At 32.3% G+C, this 27,585-nt stretch overlaps 1 protein-coding gene across 1 annotated transcript in view; it reads right to left on the bottom strand.

Moving 5' to 3' along the window:
- Positions 1-8,219, bottom strand: part of LOC145683473 (uncharacterized) — a 55,530-nt gene extending 47,311 nt beyond the window's left edge. The window contains exons 1-2 of the mRNA XM_081754803.1: positions 8,016-8,219; positions 983-1,306 (exon numbers count right to left, since the gene is read on the bottom strand). Coding sequence (XP_081610929.1) covers positions 983-1,306; positions 8,016-8,041 — 350 coding nt within the window. The 5' untranslated portion in view covers positions 8,042-8,219. The remainder of the gene's footprint in view (positions 1-982; positions 1,307-8,015) is intronic.
- Between the last annotated feature and the right edge of the window lie 19,366 nt (positions 8,220-27,585).

Raw genomic sequence — 27,585 nt, 5'->3', positions numbered from 1 at the left:
AAAACATTTAAAAATACCAATAATAACACTGCACAACAATAACAACAGCAACAATTATTCTAAAACGGTAACAAAAACACGAATAGTTACAATGCGAATATAATGCAACAAAAAACAATTAACAAAACGGAATTTGGCGCCAATCCGACAACACTGTACTCTCGGGAGATTTTTTCCGCGTAGCGCGAGAGACGACACTGACAAAATGTGATGGGTGGGGGTTGACGACCAGAGCACACCCTCGCGTTCTATTGGGTGGTGAAATCGGTAGATCTAGGTCAAGCATCACGACTCAGCGCGGATACTATAGGCTAGACATATTTCCACCACTCGTTAACAGATGGCGTGGAGCGGCTCAGGCCCGCAAATTATGCTGTTGCGCCAAGTGGTAACACGATTGCCAGAGTTGTCAGCAGTGGTATACGCAAACGAAAGCCTTTCAGTGGTTTAACCCCGCTTTCGACTATAAGTTCAAAAAGTAAACATTTACCATACTAAGATAGGTAAGCAAGAATCGCGAATGTCCTGAAAAAGTTATGAGGTTGGGTGCTTGGACTCTCTCTCGATGAAATTCTGTGTACGCCACTGGCTGACAGGAATATAGTCAACGAATTATAGCAGCTTCTTCAAATGTCACGACGCATCACACAGGTAAAAAACTTGCCGCCTTATGCAGAGTCGTTTTGACGTATGATTAGCGTCATACTAAAGACCTGACTACTGCATGAAACGTATGTTAATCGAACTCATTAGTATGAGACTAATCACACGTCACAACGACTCTGCATAAGGCCCTTGATCTTTAAGAGAGGAAAGCTTTCTTATTACCTGAGATAATTGAAATAACGTAAGCTTTACAAGAAGTCTACTTTATTAGCTCTTGTAAGAAACAGTATCAAAATATCCTCTTGGTCTTTACTAAGGTTTCAAAAGATCAACTAATTATTTAAAATCTACTTTATGAAAATAAAACAAAACTTACCTTCCGGGAATGCATATCATCATAGAAAAGTGCACAGGCATAATGCAGGCAAGTGTCACGATGAAATGCCATCTCTGGTGACAAAATTGATACCAGAGTAAACAAATCAATGATAAGGTTTGTATGACTAATATCGTTGCAGTTATAACAGCTATCACGATCGAAGAATCCTGTACGTTGATACTGACATCTGCGATGTGTTGTTGAGCTTCATTCTTGGGTGTAGGGTTAATTTTCTCCAAATCTTGGCCTTGTGCATCTCTTTTGTAGTTCCTAAGAGTCACAATATCAATTTCGTCAACATTGCTTATTTTCACTTCTTTCCTGGAAGAGTTACCACAAATATTTACTTTACTCCAGACCAAAATTTAAACAAGAAATTTGCATGAATTGATGACACAAATACAAGACATCATGCACGAATTTAATTTAATTCATTTTCATTTTAATTTAATTTTAACTACAACGGTCTCATGTTATATTTATAAACATTATCTTTGCAAAAGATGTTCAAAATGTCCCCCGATAATCTCAAATTACAAACTGTTCCGGTGACACATGTTCGTTACAACTTTTTTCTACGTTTAGCTGGTAAGTTATTCACAGCTGTGATTAAATTATAGGCACCCTTAGCGCATCTGTTGTCACATGAGACTAGTGTCTGTTGGTGGTGAAATGTTTTCCAAAGTTACCCATAAATGTCGCAAACAACAATATTCATGTTTTCTGATTATTGCATTTTAAACTCAGAGTTCGGCAAGTTTCGAGTTGAGTTGATTTTGATTCCTGAGTTTAACCAAACTCCCCTCTACTTTCGGTGCAGTATTTTCAACTTCATTCGTATTGATTTGTGTATCCTTTTGTGTACCATCTTCCTCATTCAACTGGTTATCTACTGTCGTATCAGAATTTTTCGAATTGTCATTTCCTGTACATTTCTTCTCAACACACAGATCCAGAAAGCATAAAGTTTTCTTAATTCTTGATACAACTCGTTGGGAATATTTACACAACCGAAGTAAAACCAGGAATGGCAACGTAGGGGAGACCGGGGCATATTTGCCAACTTTTTTAAAATTGAATGTGCGGTATTTTATCTGAAACCTATTTAGAGGTAAACAGGATATCATTTTCTTCCTTATACCTTTATGAACGAAGTGGAACAGGTATTTTTCACAAAATGAATATTGAGTTTCACTACCAATGGTTAAGTGTGATCATATGACGTTGGAAAATGTGCCCCGTATGCGGGACAAGTTGGCCAACCTACTAAAACTATACAGGGGCAAGTGTTCCAACTACTTCAGATGCTAAAACACATGTAATAAATCGTTGCTTTTACTGAAAATGTACCTTTTGTTTATTGCTTGGACAGTATAGAGAAGTGAGATTATGGTAGGCCTAATCAACAAGTTAACAAAAGTCATCATTGTCTGAATCACAATGGACGCGAACAAAAGAATACATCATCTCCCTTTGTACAGTTTTCGTGTGCCCAGTTGTTGCATTTTGTGTACCTCACCCACTTCTCCTTTGCCTGAGAGCTGGGGAAAAGTTCAAAGCAATAAATGCATAAACAATCTCGTCATCTTCATCACTCGAATTAAAGTTTCTTACACAATAGACTATGTGGTCAATGGCAAGCACGTATTCCAGCGTTTCCCAACCCTTTTCAACTTGCGGCACACTACGGGTGTAATTTGAATTCTCGCGGCACACTCATAGATATTATTATTATTTGCAAAATATAAAATACCATGGTAATTTTTTTATGTGATTACTGATCTCCTTCTCACAGAGATGAAAGCTCGATCACTGGTTTTGCCCCATGCTAATTCATTATACTTAATTTTTATTCTAATTTTAAAATAGAAAACAATTGCAATGAAATATAGGACTCAGATTTTTTTAAAAATACGCTTTCTTTTTCGAAAGCTGTATCCACCTTTCACTAAGAACAAAGATCACTAAGTAACGAACGAACAAGCAAATGTATTGTACTTTTAACTTTGCTGTTTTAACCAAAACCGGAGCATATTATTACAATCACAGAGCTTGCGATGCGTCGAAGTCAAAACACACCTGTTGAACAAAGTGTTGTTCTGTCATTCACGTGCGAATGAGTGTTCTATAAACGTTCACTTGACCGTGCCGTACAAGTGCTTCCATTTCTCGGTGTTAGTATGACTCTCAATTGAAGCGTAACATAGCAGCTAACCGTGGAAATGTGTACGAGCCGAAATACTGTCGCTACACAGTAATAGATGTAGAATAATATGTTGCAATTACAGTAATATTTTCCATGGTAGAAATTCATAGTAAAGTGAAATACAAAAATATACATTTTTCCCTATGTCTTGCAATTTGGTTGCTATAGAATTAATAATTTTGTTCCAATTTCCTCGCGGCACACCGGTTGGGAAACGCTGACGTATTCAGTAATTTTTTAGGGGGAGGGTTAGGGTCACAGCAGCTTCGATATTTCGATGGGGATGTTCGGACGTCATTTTTGCAAAAAAAGAAGAAGAAAAAAAAGAAAAGAAAAAGGAAAAAGAAAAAAATATGTCAGCATAGAATAACATTAACTTTTTTACGTTTCTCTTGGCTGCGTGCCTGGTCACGGGCTACGTATTTTGTACCATACGTTGTTATTTCGGAGATTTCTTTACACAGTAGGCATTACATGCTTTTGTTATAGTCCTACTAAAATTAAAGAAACTGAGACCAGAAAAATATTGGAATATGTGCCCCGTATGTTGTTGCTAAACCTGCCCCATCACCATTTTTGAACTTCAACATAACCTTGATGAGTAATGGCAGTGGCGGCGATTGGACGTTAAAAGTGGGGGGGGGGCAAGACATGATTTCAATATTTGTATATCAATCTTAGTTTTCCTGGTTGTTTCCAACACTTTGTTTCACGAAAGGTTATATAACTAATAGGATACTATATTTTTAAGTTAAAATACTGTATATCGTATTTCATATTTTATTAAGTAAATTGACAAAATCAACGCAAGTAGGTACTAAACCTTTACTCTGAAATAACGAAAATGTAAGAGGAGATTTGATTCGTGGTCATGAACATCTTAGAATTCTGTCTGGAAAATTGTGTAATCAGATTATTTAATAACAAATTTGAAAACCAAATAAATAGAAATAATAATATTAATCATAGTAATGAATAAGGAGTCTTGTTCTGTAGATGCTATACTGAAACTGGGGATAATTGAACAACTTAATTTTTAGTTCCACACATGCTATTAAATGCACGTTATTACTCTTAGAAAATGAAAAACAGTAAATACTAAAGCATATGCTACGACACTTAAAGCAATATTTGCTTTTGCAGTTTCCCGAAACATGTTCCTTGCCACTAGGTGCAGTTTTCACTTTCTTGGAACACATCAAAAGACAACAATACTTAGAATCACTCTACACTCCAGCTATACAAAATAATCCTAAAACCTATAATTATGTTGAATTCACTAAATTTAATTGTATATACAGTTACACCCTTAAACACACACCACTTCACTCGTATATTACATTACAAAACAATGGAAAAGGTAGAAGTTGTTTCTTATTACACTCTTTTTAATCAATATTCCTTACTTTAGAAAGAAGAGAAGACATTTTAGGAATTGTCAATTTTTGTGCAATTAAAGAATAACTTGTGAAATACGTGTTTTTGCTAAATGTTCTATCAATTAGTTTCAAAGCGGCTGACTAACATATCGAGCCCTTGTAAGAAGGAATCTAGAAGCAAAACCTGCTAAATCCATTTTTGAATTTTGCCTGGGAACGAAGAAAAAGTGACGCCCTCATGTTTTCAGAATTGTTGAACAACTTTTTTTGTTTAATGGTTGATTTCACTCATTTGTATTAAGTAGGGGCCTCTAAACAAGAAAATTGTTAAACAATTCTGAAACCTAAGGACATCACTTCTTCGTTTCCTGACAAAACTGAAAATGGATTTAGCAGGTTTGGCTTTTATACCTGTGGATTGAAAGTATTCTCGAATTGTTGTGCTCCGATAGGTTAATTTTGGGGTTGTTTTCCGTCTTACTTAAAACGCAATTCCTGTAGCTTTCTTAACTTCACGGGAAGACAACCAATACGTACTCACGCAGCGACAAATGTTACATAGCACCATTTTTCTTATGAAACAGTAATACATACATAAACTTTATATTTCCAAATGAAACTACGGTATATACATTAATGGGTTGCTTCAAAAAAGTGGGGGGGGGGCAACTGCCCCCCTTTGCCCCCCCTAATCGCCGCCCATGAGTAATGGTGTATGTTATTTGCAAAACAAAGACATCATTACGTAAAAGGAAGAACACCATCTTTAGTACATGCAATGTCAAAGCAGTACGTTTAACACTAGTACATTTATTTTAAGTTTTAATGCAGACCTGCTACTTTACTCATTTTCGAAAAAAATGATTTCACAATATCTCCTGCTTACGTCAACACAGCTACTCAACTGAAACTTGCGTAGATAGCGTACCAAGCATTGCTGCTTCAGCCAGTCCCCCGCAGGAGAGATCTACCAGATCCTTTCAGAACTAAAGCCAGTTGGAAAACGTGCCCCTATAGAAAACGTGCCCTGGTCTCCCCTACAAATTCTGTATAATTCACTTGTACCCTCCACTTTTGATTCATCACAACAGGCATATTACTTAATGTTCATTTTGTCATTTCTTACCTTTTACTTGCAGGAGCACACCCATACAGGGGATTCACCACGTCCGAATCCCCCAAACTTCGTAACTCGACAAATATTTGTCTACTTTTTAAATAAAACTATCCTTATGTAGCAGAGAAATGATCGATATAACCTAAAGATTTTATCTTATACTTCATCTATAAAGGCCTACTTCTTCTTTTTTATACTAACAATCTACTTTTATCATTTACCCCTACAGTAGAATAACACCGGTTCAATACTATATACGTAGACGTAGTGTGTTGTAGTATTGTATCCCCCAAAAGTTTGATCCCTCCCAACAAAAATATCTTATAACGCACTTGCATGTCATCCTTGCTTTGTGCTTTAGCTTTGTTCTTTGAATTACTTCTTCTAGCAGTTACCCTTCAAGGTAAGCTCTTCATCGTATAGAAATGCTGTTGTCAGAAGTTGCCAATTTATAAGGCGCCATTTTCCTTACAGAAGATGTCAAGAAAACGGTCACCGTTTTGTGAGACATCTAGCGGCATTTAATGGCAACAACACTGTAATATTCTACACATATGTTTGTAAACACCAACACATACTTGTATTTATAAGCAAACTCACGTGCTTTTTACTATAGCTACTACAAAAAGCAAACAACAAAAATCCCCATGTCAAAAATCATCAAGTCATGTAACAAAACTAAAAACACTAGCGTCACCGCTGTTCAAAAGAGGGTATAAAACACCATATAACTTTTCAATCAAAACTAGTTTTGGCTGGTCAAATGCCCTCTCTTAGCTCGTTTGGAGCTCCAAAAGATTTAACCTAACCCAAGCCTCTTAGCTTGCCTAAAGCTCTGAGGTCTCTTCCTCGTAGCTTGCCTAGAGCTTTGTAAAACCTCAAACACTTTCTTAGCTTGCTTAGAGCTCTAGAAGATCTTAACTACAAACACCTAGCTTGCCTAGAGCTCTGTGGTCTCCTGCTCGCCTAACTTCCCTGAAATTTGGCGGGATACCAACTTCTCTTTACTTGCCTAGAACACTAAATATTCCTAAACCACTTCTACTTAGCTTGACTAAAGCTTTGTAGAAATCCTTCCCTTAGCTGCGTGAGCCTGAAAACACCTATTTAATGCAAATTAGTTTTAAAATCACACTTACATATAATAAAAAAGTTATATAATAAAAAAGGTTGTGAGAGAAAACCAAACTTCTGAGTGGAAAATCAATCTACCTATTTCCTTATTAAGGTAAATTTACAATATCATGGAAGGATAAACGCCAACCTGTTATAAGGTCGTACGTTTCTACTGTGTTAAGGTGATTTTTGTGTGTAGGACCATATCATCACGCTGAGATTTTACACATAAAGGCAGCCGAAAGGTCGTTGACTAGCAATGAGTTAGAAATGTTTATGATTAACCAATAATACCCTCTTTATAACATGAGGAAGATAGGATGAAGCATTTTACATTTTCAAATTCTGTCTATTTGACAATCTTCCAACTTAGTACGTCTACCATAAAACCTGTCGGTTCCTCAATTTCTTGAACAACCCTCAAATTCTGTAAACTGGGTGATATGTGTAACTTGACATAATTATCATATTGAAATTACTATATTAACTTCATTAGGTTAACAATATACTCTCTGACAACCTCATTTCTTGGCATATGTTTAGCAGAAGGGCCCCGACAATTTTTTTCTATAAAATATTACAATTTCGGTAATTTCTGTTCACACTAGATTAGTTTATGTTAGTGCAGGGATCCAACATAATTTTCCAAAATAATTATAGAATTTCGCTTATTTCTATATTAGGTTAGTTTATGCTAGTTCAGGTTAGCTTAGGTTAGTTTAGATTAGGTTAGATTTGATTATGTTATGTCAGATCTAAGTACTTGGAGCATCCATTTCTCCTGTAAATTTTGTATTTTTACGTAGCACTGGACCTCTTCTGCTAAACATGCCCCTATTTCTTTAGCAAGATACTTTCAGACATTTAACGTTTTAATTTACGATTATACAAGCTTTCCCCAGGTTCCCATTATAGAAGATCAGCCCATTATGCCAGGTACGGGAGTAAATTCACTACACAGGATGACATTACAAACATAAGATGCATGTACAGAACAGCAGCAACAGACAGAAAACAGCAACAAAAAATGCAAAGAGGCGTAAATAATAGCCCCGGCGATGCCCCCGAGCCTTTAGTTATGCCACTGAAAATGCATCTTTAGGTAATAAAGAATTATATGACCAGAATTTAAGATATGAATTATTTTCGCTATTCTGACACAATGAACTTTCTAGCACTTACAAAGCGACCGGACAAGATTGGCTCACTTACATGGTTGTCTCAAACATTCCTTTCATCAAAACATAATTACAAGCTAAAATCGCTAAGAAAGTGTATTAATATTTCATCCAAGATCTGTTCTGTAGCTGTAAAGCTATCTAATCACATAAATAACTAAATTTTATAGTATTTTTCTTCAGCTAAAAAGATTATTCTTTCCAAACTATTAGATGTAATTGCATTATATATTATTTTCCCTTAAAGAAGAAGAAGAAAGAATTTTACTGATAATAAAAAAGGATAATTAGCTATTGAGCTTAAAATAGAGTCCGCCATCTTGGGACACCAATTTACCAAAAGAACACAAATTAACATGATAAAGAACAAAGATATGACATAACAACGGGAATATACAAAATACTGTAATAACAAAATACAATTCGGAATAACACATAAGTCGCACCGTTACAAATATGAGATCCAAAATACAGTACTTTATCAAATGATTACTATTAATGAACTGTTGATAATAGTTTCGTATTTATAAAATAATAATAATAATAATAATAATAATAATAATAATAATAATAATAATAATAATAATAATAATAATAATAATTATTATTATTATTATTATTGTTGTTGTTTTTGTACAAATTATATTTTATTATATCAATTACTAGAGTTATTACATCAACATGTTAAATTTGAGGGAATTTATATAGTAGGGTCTTTTTTCATTGAAAGTCTAAAAGGTCACGGCAGAAGTTCGAATTATCCCAAATTCGACATATCCAAATGTATGCATTTTTTCTAAAATCAAGTTTCTAAATGTACTGTATCTATATGAAAGAAAAATAATATGCAGTAGGCTTATTTTTAAAGCAGCATATTATTTGCGTGATACAATACCACAAATAAGCAAACGGCACTTACTTATACTTAAATTAAGCCTCAAATATCATAGTAATTTACACTTAGGTACATTATTACATGAACTGAATTATCCAAGGACGTTATAAAATAAAGGATCTGCCCTTACAACAAAATCTTGAAGCCATACGTCACAGCTTCGCCACCCCTACTTTGCCCACTCCGCCCAATAAGATCGCAGTGTTTTGTGCCAACAATCATGGCGGAAACGAAAGTAGCCAATCAGACGGTGGCGGAAACGATAGTAGCCAGTCAGGCGTGCTGATGCTCAGTTGTTTTTTTGGCTTCATTGATTTAATAGGATGAAGATACATACGGGCAGATCCTCTATTTTATAACATCCTTGGAATTATCACTCAAAACTACATACATGAGTAAAATCCTTCGGAGATAATCTGTGATTATAGTGATAGTGTAGTGCAATTTAAGAAAATGCCCAAATATATAATCTAAGTTTTTTTTTTAGCTAGCTGAGTATTTCAAATACTTTAATGTTACGTAATTACACTGTACAATACAGATTTTTGACAAGCAAACTACAACTGTAATACACCCTTCAACACGGAAAAAATCTTCATCACACGTTAATATACATACTTTTTCAGGAACTTTTAAAGAAACAGTAAATAATTTTGGGCAGGTTTTTGGTACAAATATTCCTCTGTGCGTCTTTTAGTAGTAACACATGCAAATTTTAATATCGTTTTCCTAGCGATAGAATCTAAGTTGTATTCTATCAGTTATTCTTGTTTGATTTAATATTACATAAGATTCAAAATACGCTGTATTCTTTGTGAGTGGAGATAAGACTCAAGAAAGCGTTGTTAAGACTTGAAATATCCTTAATTTGTCGAGGTGCATACCATTGCCGAAACTCAAAAATCACACCGATTGAATATAGTATTTTATTGCTATTGGGTGAGAACATTCCATAATTTCATCTGTATTCTCTATAAAAGTTTTCATTCTCATAAACCAACAATTATGTTGTGTATAGGAATAGTGTAAAATACTTGTTAATTCACTTTTAAGCTTAGCCTATGAGCGTGTGGCCCCCCTTACTCCCATTCCATTTTAAAGTTCCCTATTCAATCTCATCTGAAGTGGAATTAGGCTCTGTACTCTGTACGTTGACGCAAACTTTATAAAATGGTACTATCTGTTTCAAGGTGTTGGCAATACTGCACTATGGTGACTTGCGTTACATGCTCGTGATACAATGGAGAGGATGAAGTGTTTGTTCTTTAAAAGAAATAGTTCTGCGAACTCTAATGTAATCGATATTTAATTTTGCCGTTCTTAGTATTTTGGTTTATTTGTATTAAAGGCCAATGGATGCGGTAGCCTTTAATACATATATTTAAGATATTGCATTAATTTCTTAATATTTTCCTTTGTTATTAACGAGCGCAAGTACACAGACGCTCGGTAAGACGGCGGGAAGAGAGGCACTACGGCGAACAGAATGCTGTGAATGAAGGAAAAAGGCAATTTGTGTTAAACATGAATCTTTGAGTAAAATTGCCATCTTCAGGAATATTATAACTTAAGAAGCATAAATGACTTCAAAGAAGTGAACAGAGTTTTTAAATGCATATGGTTAAAGAAAAACAAGTGCAAAAGTGTTATATTTATGCAAATTGCTTAAGATGATGTCCGTCCACGCCGCAAAAACTCGTTCAGCACGTTCAAGATTGGTTCAAAGATCATATTTTTATATTTGAAAATATTAGTTTTCATCTGAAGAAGTTCCGGCGAGCAGAAAGAATAAATCTGCATAAAACATTTAAAGTTTGTCGAATGTTTGGCAATTTCTTCTTGAACTATGCAGTGCAGTGTGCAAGTCAAAGCATGTTATAAAGAGCATCCCATTTTTCTCTAAAGTAAGAAGTGGAAAATCAAAATCTATTAATCGTAACCACACTAAAATTTCCCTGAAAACCCCCAACCATCAAAGAGTGTAGTGAAGTGAAGTGTGTTACAAATTAATGTGTGTTAGATGGTCATACATAACCAAGCCGGCAATTCATAGGCAAAAATCTACAATTTCTATCTAAAGTTATTCATCGTCTCTTTTTTTATTTTTTATTAGAATATGGGCTAAAGAAAACTAGTAAAGCGTACAAAAGATTCATTAATAGAAATATATTCGAAAAAGTGTACGTAAGTAATTTCATGTGTGAATTATTTTTGATCTAATAAATTCGCTTTCATTTATATGTTTGTTTCCTATTGTCGTTTCAGTATGAATCACTACCGTGTAAATTGTTACAATTTGAAGGGTATTACGTTCAGGTATTTACTTTCACTCTATGAATGTTGATGGGCGTATCGAAGACGGTGGGTACGCGCAAGAGCAACCTCAGTCCATATTCATATTGGTTCGTGATCCAATTAGAGGTTTGCTTCCCCTTTAGTTTGGCCATTGCCAATAGCGGAGTGAAAAGCTTGTTCCCTCTAACCACTAAAACCACCATAAGAAAGGCGTACCGGACAAGATACGAACCCTTAAGGGTTATAAGAATGTCTTCCCAAATAGGGACAGGCAGGAATCGAACCCTTCCGGTTATAAGCCTAATAATTGATTTTTCTGTTCCAAAATTGCGGAGGAAAACAATACAACTACTAGTTGTAGAGAAGTTGATAACTCTGATGTCATGGAAGTATATGTACATTTGGAAATAGTTACTAATAATAATACAAATTCTAATATAACAAGATCTGAAGGTTATTCTGAAAATCAAGAAAGTTCCACACCTCTTATTGATATTGGAAATAATAATGTGATCCCTGATTATAATAAGAATATACATTTCACACAACCGAATTGAAACTTGTACAAATCTTTCTTATTCTTTCGTATACTTTTTAGGTTTGTTTTGTTACAAAATTGTACGTTAGAAACGAAACACGATATAAATGAATTGAAAGAAGTAAAACATCTATTTTTAACGACAGTATTATTTCATTTTCATTATTAGAAAGTATAGGAGAATTTGTAACTATAATAATTTTCACTATTTGTGCTAATCATTGATGTAACAAATATTGCAAGCATATAGTTAATGGTTTCGTTCTTTTCATTCTTAGGAGAGCTAACCACAGAAGATATTCTAGATTTGCTTTAGGATTCAGATATCGACGATCCAGATAAGTATCCAGATTTTATGGATAATGACTCCAGTAACTCTAGCAGTGAAGATAGCGACGACGGTGTTGCAACAGACTAAAATGGCAAGCAATAAATTGTTGTACTCGTTATCTGTTCTAAAGAACTGAATTACATACACGAGGTTATTTAGCCAATCAGAGACGGGTCCATTTATTTGTAGTGCGACACGTTCAAATTTGAATTTTAACTACCTCCAATTTTTGTTCAACCAAGAAAAAATTTTGTACAATCCAAATAAACGACGGAGAGCCCTTTCAAAATGTGGCCACTTCAATTATCCATATTGTGAATTTTCTAAATAAAGGAACTTGTGATTGGCCAAATAACTTTGTGTAGATAATTCAATTCTTTAGAATAGATAACGAGTATAATTTATTGTTTACCATTTTCGTCTCTTACAACACCACCATCGCTATCTTCATTGCTAGAGTTATTGGAGTCATCATCCATAAAATCTGGATTATTATCTGAATCGTCGATATCTGAACCCTAAAGCAAATTTAAAACATCTTCTGTGATCAAGGGCGCCGATCCTGGGGGACCCGAGCCCCTCTAAAGTTCATGTGGGCCCCCTATTGTATTTATGAATATACAATATTTGGCATAATTTGAGTGCAGTTTTTCTTAAAATCCTCATATATAGACCTTCTGCATCTGAATGGGCCCCCCCAAATTTATAGAGAAATAGGGGACGTTGTCTGTTATTAGCTCTCCTAAGAATGAAAAGAACGAAAACATTGACTATGCTTGTTTTTGAAAAGTAGAGATGAAAATTCCTTTTGTACCACAAAAATAAGAAAATGGATATTCAGAACCACAACAAACAATTTGATGCGATGTTATGTTCTCAAGAAAGGAGAAAATGTAAAGCAAACATTACTAAATAAAATAGTACAGTATTCCGTTCATGCTATTTTGAGTATATAAATGTACCTGTTGTTTTATTGTGTCACAACAATGTAATAATATGTTAGAAGAAAGGTCTAGTATAGAAAGAAACGGAATAAACTGTATCATAATTGTTCACAAATATTTAGATATGCAATTGCTTGTTACTGAACCAATGTGCACAAACGTGGACATAGTATTTTCTTCTACAACAATAAACAAATTCAAATTCTGAAAAATATGATTTCAAATGATGCAGCATACAAACAATTGAAAGATGGTTTTAAAAGGTTGGTAGTCTGGGACCAAAGGGGTTAAACATGTTGCTATGGACATTACTGTGGACGGCTTACTGAAAGACATTTAAAGTGATTTCCCTACTACGTTTGCACGTAGATTTTTCCAGTATGATTCAACTGAAGGTAGGACTGATGTCCCGGGATTGATAAACGGGACTGGTATCCCGTTCAGTCGCTCTAACCCTTGATTCTCAAATATTAGCTAAAGATATTAAAATCTATTTCTTATCGTTGCCTGTTGAAACATATATACCTGGTACACATCAATGTAAATATGTCTACTGAAAATAGGGACACATAGCCCATTCCTGTAAATTAAAATATAAAACATGTAAGAAGTGTGGCTCTAATCATAATGATAGTAAATGTAATCGCTACTCTAGATGTGTGAATAGTGGGGCCTCAAATGAAGCGGATTATGATCATTGTGAGGAGAGAAAAAGACAGAAACGAATGATGCAAATGACGGTACAACGTCTTTCGATGAATGAAGTGAATAATATTGAGATAAATTCACAATTTTACATCTCATACTTAGTCTTTTTCAAAAATAGTGAAGGACAGTACAAAAGAGGTCTCCAAAATTCCTTTATATCAAATATTAAATGGTGATCAAATTCCTAGTGCACAAATCAGGAAAACTACTCTTAATTCAGAATTAGGTAAATCTCTTTTTGAAAATAGAAGAGGTTTAGATCATGAACTAGGAACTTCAGCTTTACAAGCTTTTTATTTTGAAAATCAGTCCACTCAATTATTCAGTTTTCAAAAATCCCCTCACTTAAGTATTAAGAAAGATTATGCTTCTCAATTAGAAACATTACAATATTATAAAAATAGAAATAAAATAGATATAAAAACCAGTACAATTCCAACAATGAAAAATAAATTGACTGAAGCATTAAAAAACTGCTAGCTACTATGCTACTCTCACAAAACACAAATGATTCTCATTTCTTTTTGGAGAATATTATTATGCAAATATATAACACGTTAAATCTTTCATAGATACCTGATATGGAAATTGAAGATTGTCGACCACTTTTCATAATTCAATGGAACTGCCAAAGCGTATATAATAAAATATTTTTCTTCACAATCTAATGACATTTTTTGGTGTTGATATCATTATTCTACTAGAAACTTGGTTAAAACCAAATATACGTTTACATATTAAAAATTACAATGTTGTCACACAAAATAGAGTAGTGGATGTGGAGGCATTGCTTTTTGTATAAAAAATAATCTACCTTTCAAAATCAATAACTTTTATATAAATTGTCCGAATAATATTACGTAACTCATGTCTTTAAATATACAAAATATTTTTCTTACATAGACACATCCCACAACATATATTTCCAAATAAAAATTTTTGGGAAGATAATAATTTTGATTACATAATTAGAGACACAAATGTACAATGTAATTTATGGGGAATTTCAAGAGGAAATACTGCAGGTAACAATCTTTTACAAGTTCTGACAAATTCTCAATATTTTGTAATAAATGATGGTACACCGACAAAAATAGCATTGCATGGGAAATGTACCAGATATAACTGTAGTGAAAAATAACTAACTGCAATGTATATTTTGATCCGGAAGGAAGCAATTATTCTCTTATTCTTTTTTCAATTCATACTACAGACATTAAATCTACATTCAACAAAAAAATTACAAAATACTTCAGTTCTAAATTACAATCTGTTACACAGTATAAATTGGAACATCTATCAAAACACCATGGAAGATTCATGTAAATTCATGGAATGCAATACAAATGGAAGTTAATATTAATCTTATAAATGATATAATCAAGAAAACTGTATCATTAACGAATAATTCGGATAATCCTTAAAAATTTATGAAATACAATTATTGATCTAAATCTAATAAAAAAATACGGTCGAAAGTAGAACACCAGAAAGCATTAAACAATTGTCAAAAATATTTCCATAGTTCAGAACTAAAGAAGATTTTTACAATATTGTAAACAAAAAGACATATTCATTATGATCACATTACATTATAAAAAGAAAAGTTGGAAAATATTTTGCAATAACATTTCACATTCAAACATATAAAATCTGGAATTGTTTCGAAAACAAATTAATCAACAGAGAAGTCACAATTATTAACTGAACATTGTATCGTAGACAAAGATTTGAAAGTAGAATTTCATCAACAATTAACTCCCCAACTGTCAATAATTCTTAAAATGCTATTTTAAAACATTACAAAAAAGTGATCATCTGAATTGGAAATTTTCTGTAAAGTAGAATTAAATATTGTTCTTCAGAATACCCATGCCTACTCTTTCCCAGGAGTTTATGGCATTTACTACAAACATAGCAAAAATCTTTTAGATAGTGAGAAGAATTTGCTATTAAAATATATAACAACATGTGAGAAATAATTTATTCCTTTACAATGGAAACAGATCCTTATAATTCCTGTTTTAGAAAACAAACAGCATATGGAAAAGACGGAAAACTATAGACCTAATATTACGTAAGTTCTCAAGCACTTTGAAAATGTTTCTTAAAGAGACTATTATGTTTTTTTTAGAACAATCAAATTTTTTCTTCTAATGTCACAGGTTTTAGGAAAACTACCTCAACATGTGATGCCGATGGACCGGTTATTCATGAAATTTATCAATCTTATCTCGAAGGGGAATTCATGATGGTAATAAGTGTTGATTTTTTAAAAAAAAACATATGACTCGGTCACGTTAGACATTCTCATGAAGAAGTTGTACATCGTAAATATTCCTTAAAAATTTATCAGAACTAGCTTATAAATCGGAAAGTATATATAAAATTAAATAAAAGTTACAATAAACCAAGAACAAAATCAGTTGGATTACTTCAAGGAAAACGAAGTCCTAGTCTCTTCAATATATACATTCTGGATTTAATAAAAGAAATAAAAAATGTTATTAAAATATATTCTTATGCTGATGACATCATTCTAATAAGGAATACACATGAACTTGTTAAAGAAAAAATAGTTTAAAAAAACGCCAAATAAAATATCAAATTGGTCCATAAATAATGGTATGGACATCAATAGGAACAAAACCATGTATGTTGTTTTTATGAGAAAACTCCCCTATATAATACCAAACATACATACCATTTTACATAATACCCAAAATTTTAAATATTTAGGACTTTTACTTGGATTCAAAAATGAATTGGAAACTTCATTTATGTTATTTGACAACAATTTTGAATAAATATTATAAAATTCTTAAAAGTTTAAGCACAAAAAGATGGGAAATAAATCCAACGTGTCTCGATAAAATTATTATACATTGTAGAATGGTTAAAATCGTATATGGTAGCATATCTTATGCGGAGATGAATTATTATCAGAAAGTAACAAAATTTATATATGAAATGCTTAAATTCATACTTTCACAACCTAGTTTTTCTCCGAGAAATGCTATTCTATAAGGAACTGGTAGTATGATACCTATTCATATACAAATCTCCAAACCAATAAAAATCTTTGTATTATCGTGAATGGCAAAAATTAAGAATTCGATCATAGATCTACTTCATTACATCAAATATATAATAGAAAAAAGAGAAAGAGCGTACCGTATAGAAATAACTTATACCATGGATAGTCAGAGCCTTTTATAATGTAGGCTTACAAATCTATGAAGCCACGCTCTTAAAATCACCATCAATGCCTTGCTATATGACTAAGTATACTAGCAATTTAATGCAAATAAAGGTGATAACACTGAAATAAATCTCATCGCTGGATTTAGAAAATTTACAAAATTTCAATAAACACATTTGTAACCCTCACTTAGATCAATTATGTAGAAACTGTGTATTAGTCTTCAAGGATGTTTCTAAATATACACAAAAGAACATTGGAACAGCAATTGCAATTCCTACTTTTTTAAATATTAGGACAAAATTCAAACTTCCCAAATATTTTACAATTTTTGAACGAGAGTTTTTTGCAATTAGGCAAGTTCTTCTATTAATTAAAAACTTCTAACTTTATAATACATGTATATGCTCAGATGATCTCAATGTACTTAACGCTTTTACAGATAAAAACTACATGGCTTTAATTAAATATTAAAATTTTATACAAGTATATGAAAAAGTGTATACTATACAATTTTTACACATGAAATCGCATTCCAACATAAAATTTCATGATAAAACTGATATTGCTACAAAAAAATGGATGTTATGATGGACAACCAACCAAAGGCGCCGATTTCTCTGCAACTTTGGGAGGGGGCATTCATAAAAATTGCATATAACAATAAATATAACAATAAAAAATGCATGTAAAAATACATACTCATAAAAATATCTGGGGGCCTACATGAGCTTTGGGGGGGCAGATCCCCCCAATCCCCCAGGATTGCAGTCCTTGCAACCGACTTCAATGAAAATACGTCACTTAAATTTTAAATCAATAACTAAAACAAAACAGTCAATGATGATACACAACTGGAAGTCAGAAAATAGAATAGGACCTGGGAAATATTACTGGAATATTATGGCTATAAATAAATCAAAACCATGGCATATTGTGCATACATGGACCAGATATAAATTAATTCTGTTATATCGACTTTTATTCAATACAGCCCTAACACCCATTATATTATATCAAACTCATAAATCAGATACAAATTTGTGTTCGTGCAAGAAAGACATTGTATCAATAGACCACAAAATTTTTGCTTGTGTAAATAGTGATAAAGACAGTTCAACATGTTAGACAAAATTTACAGACAACTGAGATATGGACCTTTCTCAGTTAAAAATATATTAATTACGTATTACTCTAACATTATACAATTAACAATAGACTTTAAAAGAATAAGATAAAGTATCTAGCGAAAGAGCCCACGAATATAGTTATAAAGAATTCATTTTATTATATATACATAAATTCATAAAATTTGAGAAATACTTCAGCAATGTCTATAAATCCATACAAGAATAAAATTAATAATAACTATAATAATAAAAGTACAATAGTTTAGCTAGACCTTAGAGATGTCGAAAAGAGACAAACAAATCGAAGTTCTTTAAAAAAAATACTTGGTGCAGTTTTACTATACGGATCCACAGTGATTGTAAAATGTACAGAAAATTTTTAGCAAGTCTTTAATTTGCCCATTTTTGTCGAGAACAGAACCCAACCAATTCCTGCCGGGCTTACAACCAGTTCCTACTACTTATACTATGGATCCGTATACTAAAACTGCACGAAATCTTAGTGAACCAAGGGAATGCAAACACAAATTAAGTAATACCTTCAGAAGGACTTAACCTTATTTTATCTTATAACAAAGGGCAATAGAGGACTTTAGCTAATAAGACTGCATCCTAACACCTTAAAACCGAAGTACGGGTTGAATATGAAGATAAAACCGTTAATTATATGTTTTCATTTAAGGTAGTGCATGATCTTGGTTTCTTTTGATTTGATTTTTTTTACACTGTGAGCAAAATCATCAATTTCAATTATTGCGAAATACGTCATTAAAAATATTCGCTTGAATTCTTAAATTTTCAATAGTTTCGGACACTTAAGATGACTTTAGCATACGCTGTTCTTTACTTCATCTTGTCTTTATCTTTATCATCAATAGATGGGTTGTGATTTTGTGTTACTCTTTGCTATAGCCCCTTTGGATAACTGAAAACCAGTTGAAACTGTATGCTTCTGTTTGCAATCTTTCAACACAAAAAATCTTTGTATTGTATTACTTTGAATTCTCCAAATACGAGGCAGGGGTCTTGGAGTCTTTTACGGGAAGCTAAAATGGCAGTTGGTAGAGTGTGTAAATGGATACCTTAAGAGAGTAAAATCAAGTGCAAAAATGAGTGAATTTTCTAATAACTTAATTACTGTGTAACATATTATTTTCAATCTTTGTGTTAATGGAAAAACATTACGAATTATAGCACAGACAATTATAGAGTGCAGACAGTTTGGTGATTTTTTCTGGAACATTCCAGATTCTCTTTTTGGTGAGATCATTCCTTTTTCTCTTCATAAAATAGTGTTGTACTTAGTGTTTTGACTGTTATAGTTCCTTCATTCTAATTTGTGTGTTGTGTTTTTTCATATTTTCTATGGTATATCATTTTCTTGTTATGTAAAACTGGATAAATACATAATGATCAATGAAGTAGAAATAGAATATACAGAATCGAATGTTCTAGATGAACATGATTCCATGATTACATTGCAAGAGAATGACCAGGTATCGAATACTAATAGTACTCTACCAAATCACATAAGTTTTACTTCCGTAGATGGTCTCCAGAATAAAAAAGCTTCTACTTTTACGAGTTTTAAAGATACTAATAAATCCACTACCTTAGGTAAAACCAAATATGGTTCGCATCATTTTGCACCATATTATGTCTTCGTCAAATCTAATTCGGAAGAATTAGTCAAAAAGCACATTATTGCACTTAGCAGAAAATTATACCTTGCAGACATTCCAGGTATTCAAAGTGTGGACAAAATTGGTCGGAACTTACTGAAAATAAAATTTCGATCGGGCGAGGAAGCCAATTCATTTTTAGATCATGAAATTCTGACACAAAATAACTGGGTAGCATTTATCCCGAATCATCTCATTTACACGATGGGAGTGATACATGGAATAGAAACAGATATAGAAATGTCGGACTTATTAAATGATATTAAATGTGAGTTTACAGTTACGTCAGCTAGACGTATTTACAAAAAATCTTCAACGGGTGAACTATAACCCACTTCCACAGTAATTTTGACATTCAATTCTCAGCAACTCCCTAATGATGTTAAATTATATTATATTAAACTCTTGGTTCACACATATATACCGGCTATTCGACAATGTATCTCAGGTTGCAATAAATTCGGACATCGTAAGAATAATTGTAGATCAAATAAAATTTTATGTATAAAATGTGGTGCTCCGCATCCGTCAGACACATGTAACAACCCTCCTCATTGCATCAATTGTAGTGGAAATCATCCTGCTGATTTTCAAGATTGTCCGGAGAGAATTAGACAAGATAAACTTATGGAATTAATGGCGAAAGAAAAAATATCTTTTAATGAAGCGAATGCTATTTTGAAAAAAAAAAAGAATTCAATCAACATTAAATCAAATACTAATCAAGATCACTCTATAGTTAACCTCCTGTCAACAGAGGGGTATAATTCAAATATGAGTCATACAACTTATGCGTCTTTGTTTAATATAGAACATATGCCTCCTTTGGTAACTCCTGCTCCGAAACAAATAACCCCAAGAATTCATGTGACAAGAGACCTTCCTAGCTCTCCACCGGAGAAGAGACGCAAAAGTCAAGTGGAATTATTTTCATGGAACACTCCTCAATCGTCTTCACAACTAGTTAAGGGGAAATATCATAATAAAAATATAAAATTTAACTCAATCTCTTCAACAAAAGATGAGTTTAACAAGATAAAAATATCTTCAAATGAAAATGACAATACATATAAAAAAGCTGATAACTTCTTCCCACATAAAGATAATTCATACATGTTACGGAGAAAAGTGGCTTCTCCGGTACCGGAATGTTCTGGAAACCAAAACTTCGCCCTTGAAGATTCGAAGGGAATTGATAGAAAGAATTCTCATAAATTACAGCATCCGGTGCCGGCTCTAATACGGAAATGATAAAGAGTCTATGATAACACCAATAGTTACTCCACAACCTCAACAAAAGTTAAAAGAAGGGATCAGAAAGATAATACATTCAGCAATGATATCAAATGAGGGGGATAATATACAAACTACATCTGATATTATCTTTAACAACCTATGTTCTTTATTACAGCTTTAAAAAATGGATATAGGTAGGAAAGACAGACTCATCTTCATACAATGTAATTCCCAAAGTATTTATAGTAAATTACATCATTTAATAAATTTAATAAGTATTTTTACTCCAGATGTCATATTAATTCAAGAAACTTGGTGTACTCCAAAAATACCTTTACGAATTAAAGGTTATCAATGTTTAAATCAAATACGTCACGACTCACATGGAGGAATTGCAATATGTGTAAAAAATAATTTAAATTTTCAAACCATAAACGTTCACTTTCAAAATTTACACCCGCATATAAAATATCTTAGTATCAAGATTGGTAAGTTAAAAATTCTAAATCTTTTATATTCCCCCTAAAATTCATGTAGATGTGTCTTTCTGAAACAATTGTTTACTTATAATTTTGATTATATAAGTGGCGATTTGAATATTCATTCAGAAATATGGGGATCAAATAAAACCACCACAGGAGGAAGGGAATTTCTTGCAGAATTGTTGAAATCATCATACATATTTCTTAACAATACCACCAGAATACAATTTAATAATTTATCAGCACCAGATCTTACGTTAACGAAAAATGTTTATTATTTGGAAACAGATTGGCAAACTTGCTATCATACGTGTTCCAGTGACCATTTCCCTATTGTTTTTAAAACTCATTAAATTTCACATGGAAAAACAAAGGAAAATACTTACCAAGCATATATTAATTGCTTTAAATCTAAATTACAAAAAATCTCTGCAAATATTTCTTGGTCAGAATATCAAAACACAATTCAAATACATTTATCACAAAATAATAACCCTGATATTTTATTTAAAATCATAAAGAAAACAGTTTCATATTTACGTAATGAGAAACATAAGGAATATTTTGGAAAAAATAAATCTAAGGAAAAATTTAGACGTCGACCTATCTGGTGGAATAATATTTGTCAAAAGTATGTAAATAATACGATTATATTATTTAAACAATTTCTATCTACACGTACTCCTGAATCCTTTTTTCAATATCAAAGACAAAAAGCTCAAACCAAAAAAATTATATACAATACTAAAAGATCTAGTTGGCAAGAATTTTGTAATAACATTTCGGATCGTTCACCATCTTATAAAATTTGGCATTTTTGGAAAAAAAATTAACTGTATCATGGACATCATGATATTCAAATCCATTGGCAAAATTTAGAATGGCTGCCGTCTTTTCATAATAAATTAACTTCATGTACCGTTAATAATGATCGTCGTCTTCTTTCATAATATTTATTTTCCAACAATAATGAAGAACTTGATAAAAACTTTACAATAGCAGAATTAGAAGTGGTGCTAAAAAATATCCATAAAAATACTATGCCTGGTCTAGATGGAATCTCATACTCTCATTATAAAAATCTTCCTTACTTAGGATTAGAATCTCTATTAGCGTATTACAATCATAAATGGAATACTGGACATATTCCTTTAAGCTGGAAAAAATACTGATATTACCTATTCCAAAGAACTCCAAAGATTCAGTCACTTCAAATAATTTTCGACCAATTGCATTGTTATCGTGCGCATATAAAATTTTTGAAAATTTAACACTTAATAGATTAAATTGGTTCCTAGAATATTCACAAGTAATTTCTTCGCAAATTACAGGTTTTAGAAAGAACTTCTCTACGTATGATGCATTAACGAATTTAACACTAGACATTTATAAAACCTTTTTAACGAGAGGAGCTCTTCTGACTATCTCATTTGATATTACTGGTGCTTATGATCATGTGAATTTAGATATTTTAATAGAAAAAATGCATAAATTGAAAATTTCAAGTAAAATAATCAGAATTATTCATAATACTTTAATAAACAGACAGGTATTCATCAAAGTAAGAAATACTTATTCAGAGTCAAGAAATACCTCATTAGGTCTCCTTCAAGGGAGCAAATTAAGCCCTCTATTATTTAATATTTATATAGTGGATCTGATAAATAGAAACTGGCGGAACAGTAAGATTACTAGTTATGCTGATGACATATTGCTGACTTCATATTCTAAAAACATTGAACGATCAATTCCACAGGTGGAAAATCATTTACAAGAAATCAATAAATGGATGATCAAGAATGGATTGGATTTAAATTGGAAAAAAACTAAGTTTATCATATTCTCTAGGAAAAAAAACATTAAAAATTTTCAATTACAATTTCAACATAATAAACTACATTGCGAAAAATATATTACTTACTTAGGAGTCAGAATGGATCAGAAATTAAACTGGAAAACTCAAATTCAATATTTAGTACAAGAGCAGTTTAAATATCATAATTTACTTAAGTGTCTTTCGTCGAAAAAATGGGGAATTAATCCTTTTACCTTACTATCAATTTTACACCACGGATACATATCGAAAATATCTTACGGTAGCCTATTGTACAACAGATCTGGTTTATAATATCAGGATTTAGAACAAGCAATATATAATATTATTAAAATTATTTTTTTTCAGCCATTATTCTGCCCTAAACGGGCTATTCTAAAGGAAGCAGAATATATAACTTTACCTGTACTATTCTCCAAATTAGCATCAACTTTTTTAATAAATATTTTTGGCAAGTCTAATTCTCCTATTCCAATACAACTACAACAAATTGAATTATTATTAAAAAAGGAATATACCATATACCAAGAATTTCCCTTGGATTGTACAAGCATATTTTAATTTTAAAAAGTTTTATTCAATGATACATAAAGTACCTTCGTTACCCTGTTTTGCATGGTGTTATATATCAAATATGACACAAATAACAGTTTTAAAGCCTATTTACATTCCAATTTCAAATGAGGATTTAAAGGTTAAAATATATCAAAATATTTGGAAAGACTTCAAGCAACGTTTCGACGAAGAAACAGTTTTCATCTATACAGATGCTTCTAAGTATAAAGATATTAATGTTGGAGACGAGTTGTATATCCCAAAGAAAGAAGTTACCCTTCAATTTAAATTACCTAAAGAAGTCTCTATTTTTGAAGGAGAAGCTTTCGCCATTAGACAGGCGTTATTATACATTAAAAAACATGTAATCAAAAAATCTGTGAAGTTACAATCGATTAATTGGGATAAAACAACAACATGGTTACTCCTAAATATTAAACATCTATATCAAAGAATGACTGAAAACAATTATCAAATTAACTTTTCTTTTATAAAGGCACATGTTAACATAGAAGAAAGCAGCAATATTATTGATAATTTGGCTAAGCAATCATGTATTACAGGAACTCCAACAAACATTAAAATGTCACCTCGGAATTTCTTTCACAAAGTAAAAGAATTTCATAATGATGAATTACTTAAATGGGATGGTGCTGATAATACCCTACCGGGAAAATATTATTGGTCTATTTCTTCATCGTTATAAGATCAACTTAAGTCTCACATAAAATTTTGTACTCGACAAGATATTATCATTTATTATCGTCTACTCTTTGGAACTGCATTAACTCCATTAAAATTATTCCAAATTAAGAAAAAAAACACATATCATTGTTGGTGTGATAAAGGCATTGGGACCATGAATCATATTCTCTTCGAATGTGAACCTTTTGAATCGTTTAGATCTCGATTTTTAAATCTACTTTATATTCATTTAGGATGTGCCCCTTTCTCATATAAACACATTTTAGCAACAAATCAACGAACGCCAATCAAGGCTTTAATACAATTTCTTAAAAAAAACCGGAATTACATTATAAAGAAAGGTATATCAACGATTATTGATCTCCCTAGTGCTTACTGAAGAAATTATCTAACTCACAACTATATTCTTTTCAGCATTTATGGCACAAACTGGTTATTTCCTGGTGCCCTTTTTCAAACACTTTTTTAGAGTGATGAAGACAAGACAAGACAAGGGGACTCTTGATTCAGCTTTTCTGCTCTCATTTTTCCCAGGATACTTTGAGACCGGTGACGTGACGTGGAGGTATTGCGGTACTTTTCAACAGAACAGGTAAAATACTGCATAAACAATTACGCTACTGTTTCAAGATGAGTAAAAACCATGTTGATTGCGCAGTAGCTTATTGAAATAACAGAAGAAGAAATACAATACAGATGAATTAATGTTCCATCGATTCCCTAAAAATGATGCTTACGAAGAAGATAAACAAAAGAACACGTTTAATATGGATAACGCACAAATATGTTCTGCTCACTTTTCACCACAGGATTATCAAAGGGTTTTTAAAATGAGTTTGTAGGTTTCCAGCAAAAGTAGTGTTTAAGATTTAATACTGTTCCTTCATTATTGATACCAAACTGTCATGGGGAAAAAATAAGCTAGACGCTAGTCAAGTTGAAAAACAGGTGTATAACAACAACAATTTATTTTGCTTTTGTTTCTGAGGCCCTAAAGCGAAGTGGAAGGGGGTACCAACGAGAATATAAATGTATACTCTCATATATTGTTTAGTTTAAATGATATTCTTATTTTTTTTTTGAGTAGCTGAATCGTTATTCTAGCAAAGTACTCAAAGCGCACTTTGAGCAGAACATTCATAGGAATTTACTACGAACCGAACTTAACATAACCTTACCTAATCTTGTCTAAACGAACCGTACTTGTTACGTATAAATTACGTTGATTTTATTCCTTCTCCAATGCCACATCGTGAGACAAAATCACTTATTCTGCTCAAAGTGCACTCTTACCATTATTCTTATAATTGAAGGGCTGACCGGCAGAGGGAGTTCAGCCACGGAAACTAAATTCCAAGAAATCGAAGAGTAAAGTGGAGGACAAATTACTGCAGATTTTCCACTGTGAAAGTGGTTCTTTTATGTATGTATATCACTCTATAAATGTCTGTGCAACTTGTAACCTGTAATATATAATGTAAAGTGTGTTGTATTGAGCAATAAACGAACATTAGTAACGTAAAGGAAATATTTTGCAGTGATGATATCTGACAGTTTGATTAATACACACGAAATAAAATAGGTTAGGTTAGATTTCTGACCTAACCTAACCTAACCAAATCGTTAGGTTAGGTTCGGTTATGTTAAATTAGGGTAGATTACATTTCTAACGTAACCTAACCTATCCTAACAGAACCTAATCTAATTTATTACATACCCGGAATCTGAATATTTTGAATTATGTTTGTTTATGTATTTTCCTACCTGAAATGCTGCTATGGAGAGGATTGGTTTATGGAAAGTATTTGAACTCCGCCCACCTTAGAATTCACGTTTCAATGAAAGTGTAATGACAAAAATCTATAATCTCCCTCTTCCCCACGCTTAAAGAGGAAGAATTTGGATTTAAACGGTATCGATAGGGTCACTATTCATTTTAGTGACACCGAAAATTGTGGACTGGACACCAATTTCGGCTGTTTTCGATTGTTTGTCGTCTCCTTCCTCTCTCCTCTCACTCCCGAGCTGAAAAATGATAAGATCCTGAGTTAGGCCTGGGTGCATTAAAGTACCGAAAATACTTGATACATTAAGTTGGTCGAGGAGGAGTTGGCAGTCAAACATTGTTACAATGACTTTTATTTATATGAATAGAAAATATCCCTTCTTCCTCTTAAAACGGAAACTTTCAAAATAATGGGACATGTTTAATGAGGAGTTTATATACCGAGTTTCATCTTCTAACTTAATAGGCTCGTGAGATACTATATTTTAGGTGCAAATTTTGAACCCCTTCTACCCGCTTAGGATTCGCTCTTTAATCAAAGTAATGTGATAAAAATTTTAGTCAGGCCATTTCAACTCATGCACTAAAAATTATAAAAATCGACCCAAAGGCCTAGGATAAGTTAGCGAGCAAACATTATATTCAGTTTTATTTGTACAGATAATTAATCATTATTGGTGGTATTTATTTATTTATTAATCATTTTTTCTCATCTGTGAATAGCAAAAGCTCATTATTTGTATTTGGAAAGACAAGGAAGTTCATAATTATGTTTTGAATCCATTTTTACGAGTAGAGCGCGAAGTGTAACAAGCAGGCAAAGCGAAAAAATATTCAGGAATACCTCCACATGACGTCACAAACAGGAAGCCAATCAGAACGCTAATCGCGAACTGGTGCTACCTGTTATTTTATATACCTTGAATAGGAGGTTTAAAAGTTCGATTTATCCACAAGTTTTACCATTGTTTTTAATATAGTTTTCAAAGACAACAAACTTTCGTTCAACTTATCCAAAATTTCGAATTATGCAAATTCAAATTAACGAGAATACGGTGTACCACATTTTTTTTAAAAGTAATAGGTTAACTTAAAGGGTCACATTATTTCACTAAAGTTATCATTTTACTGATCCATTGTGATTTGCTAATAAATATTTTAATTTAATTTACAATATGCTTTTCCGTACAGGGACAGAGTACATTAAATGTAATTTACTTTACATGAAGTTCCAGTAACACATAGAACATTGGTGCAGATTTCTCTATGTTTGAAGCATTC

Source organism: Thermobia domestica, chromosome 4, assembly GCF_964235325.1.
Source record: "Thermobia domestica chromosome 4, izTheDome1.hap1.1, whole genome shotgun sequence".
NCBI classification, from domain to species: domain Eukaryota; kingdom Metazoa; phylum Arthropoda; class Insecta; order Zygentoma; family Lepismatidae; genus Thermobia; species Thermobia domestica.
Note: the sequence above shows the minus strand (reverse complement) of the source record. Positions and strands in the feature narration are given on the sequence as shown.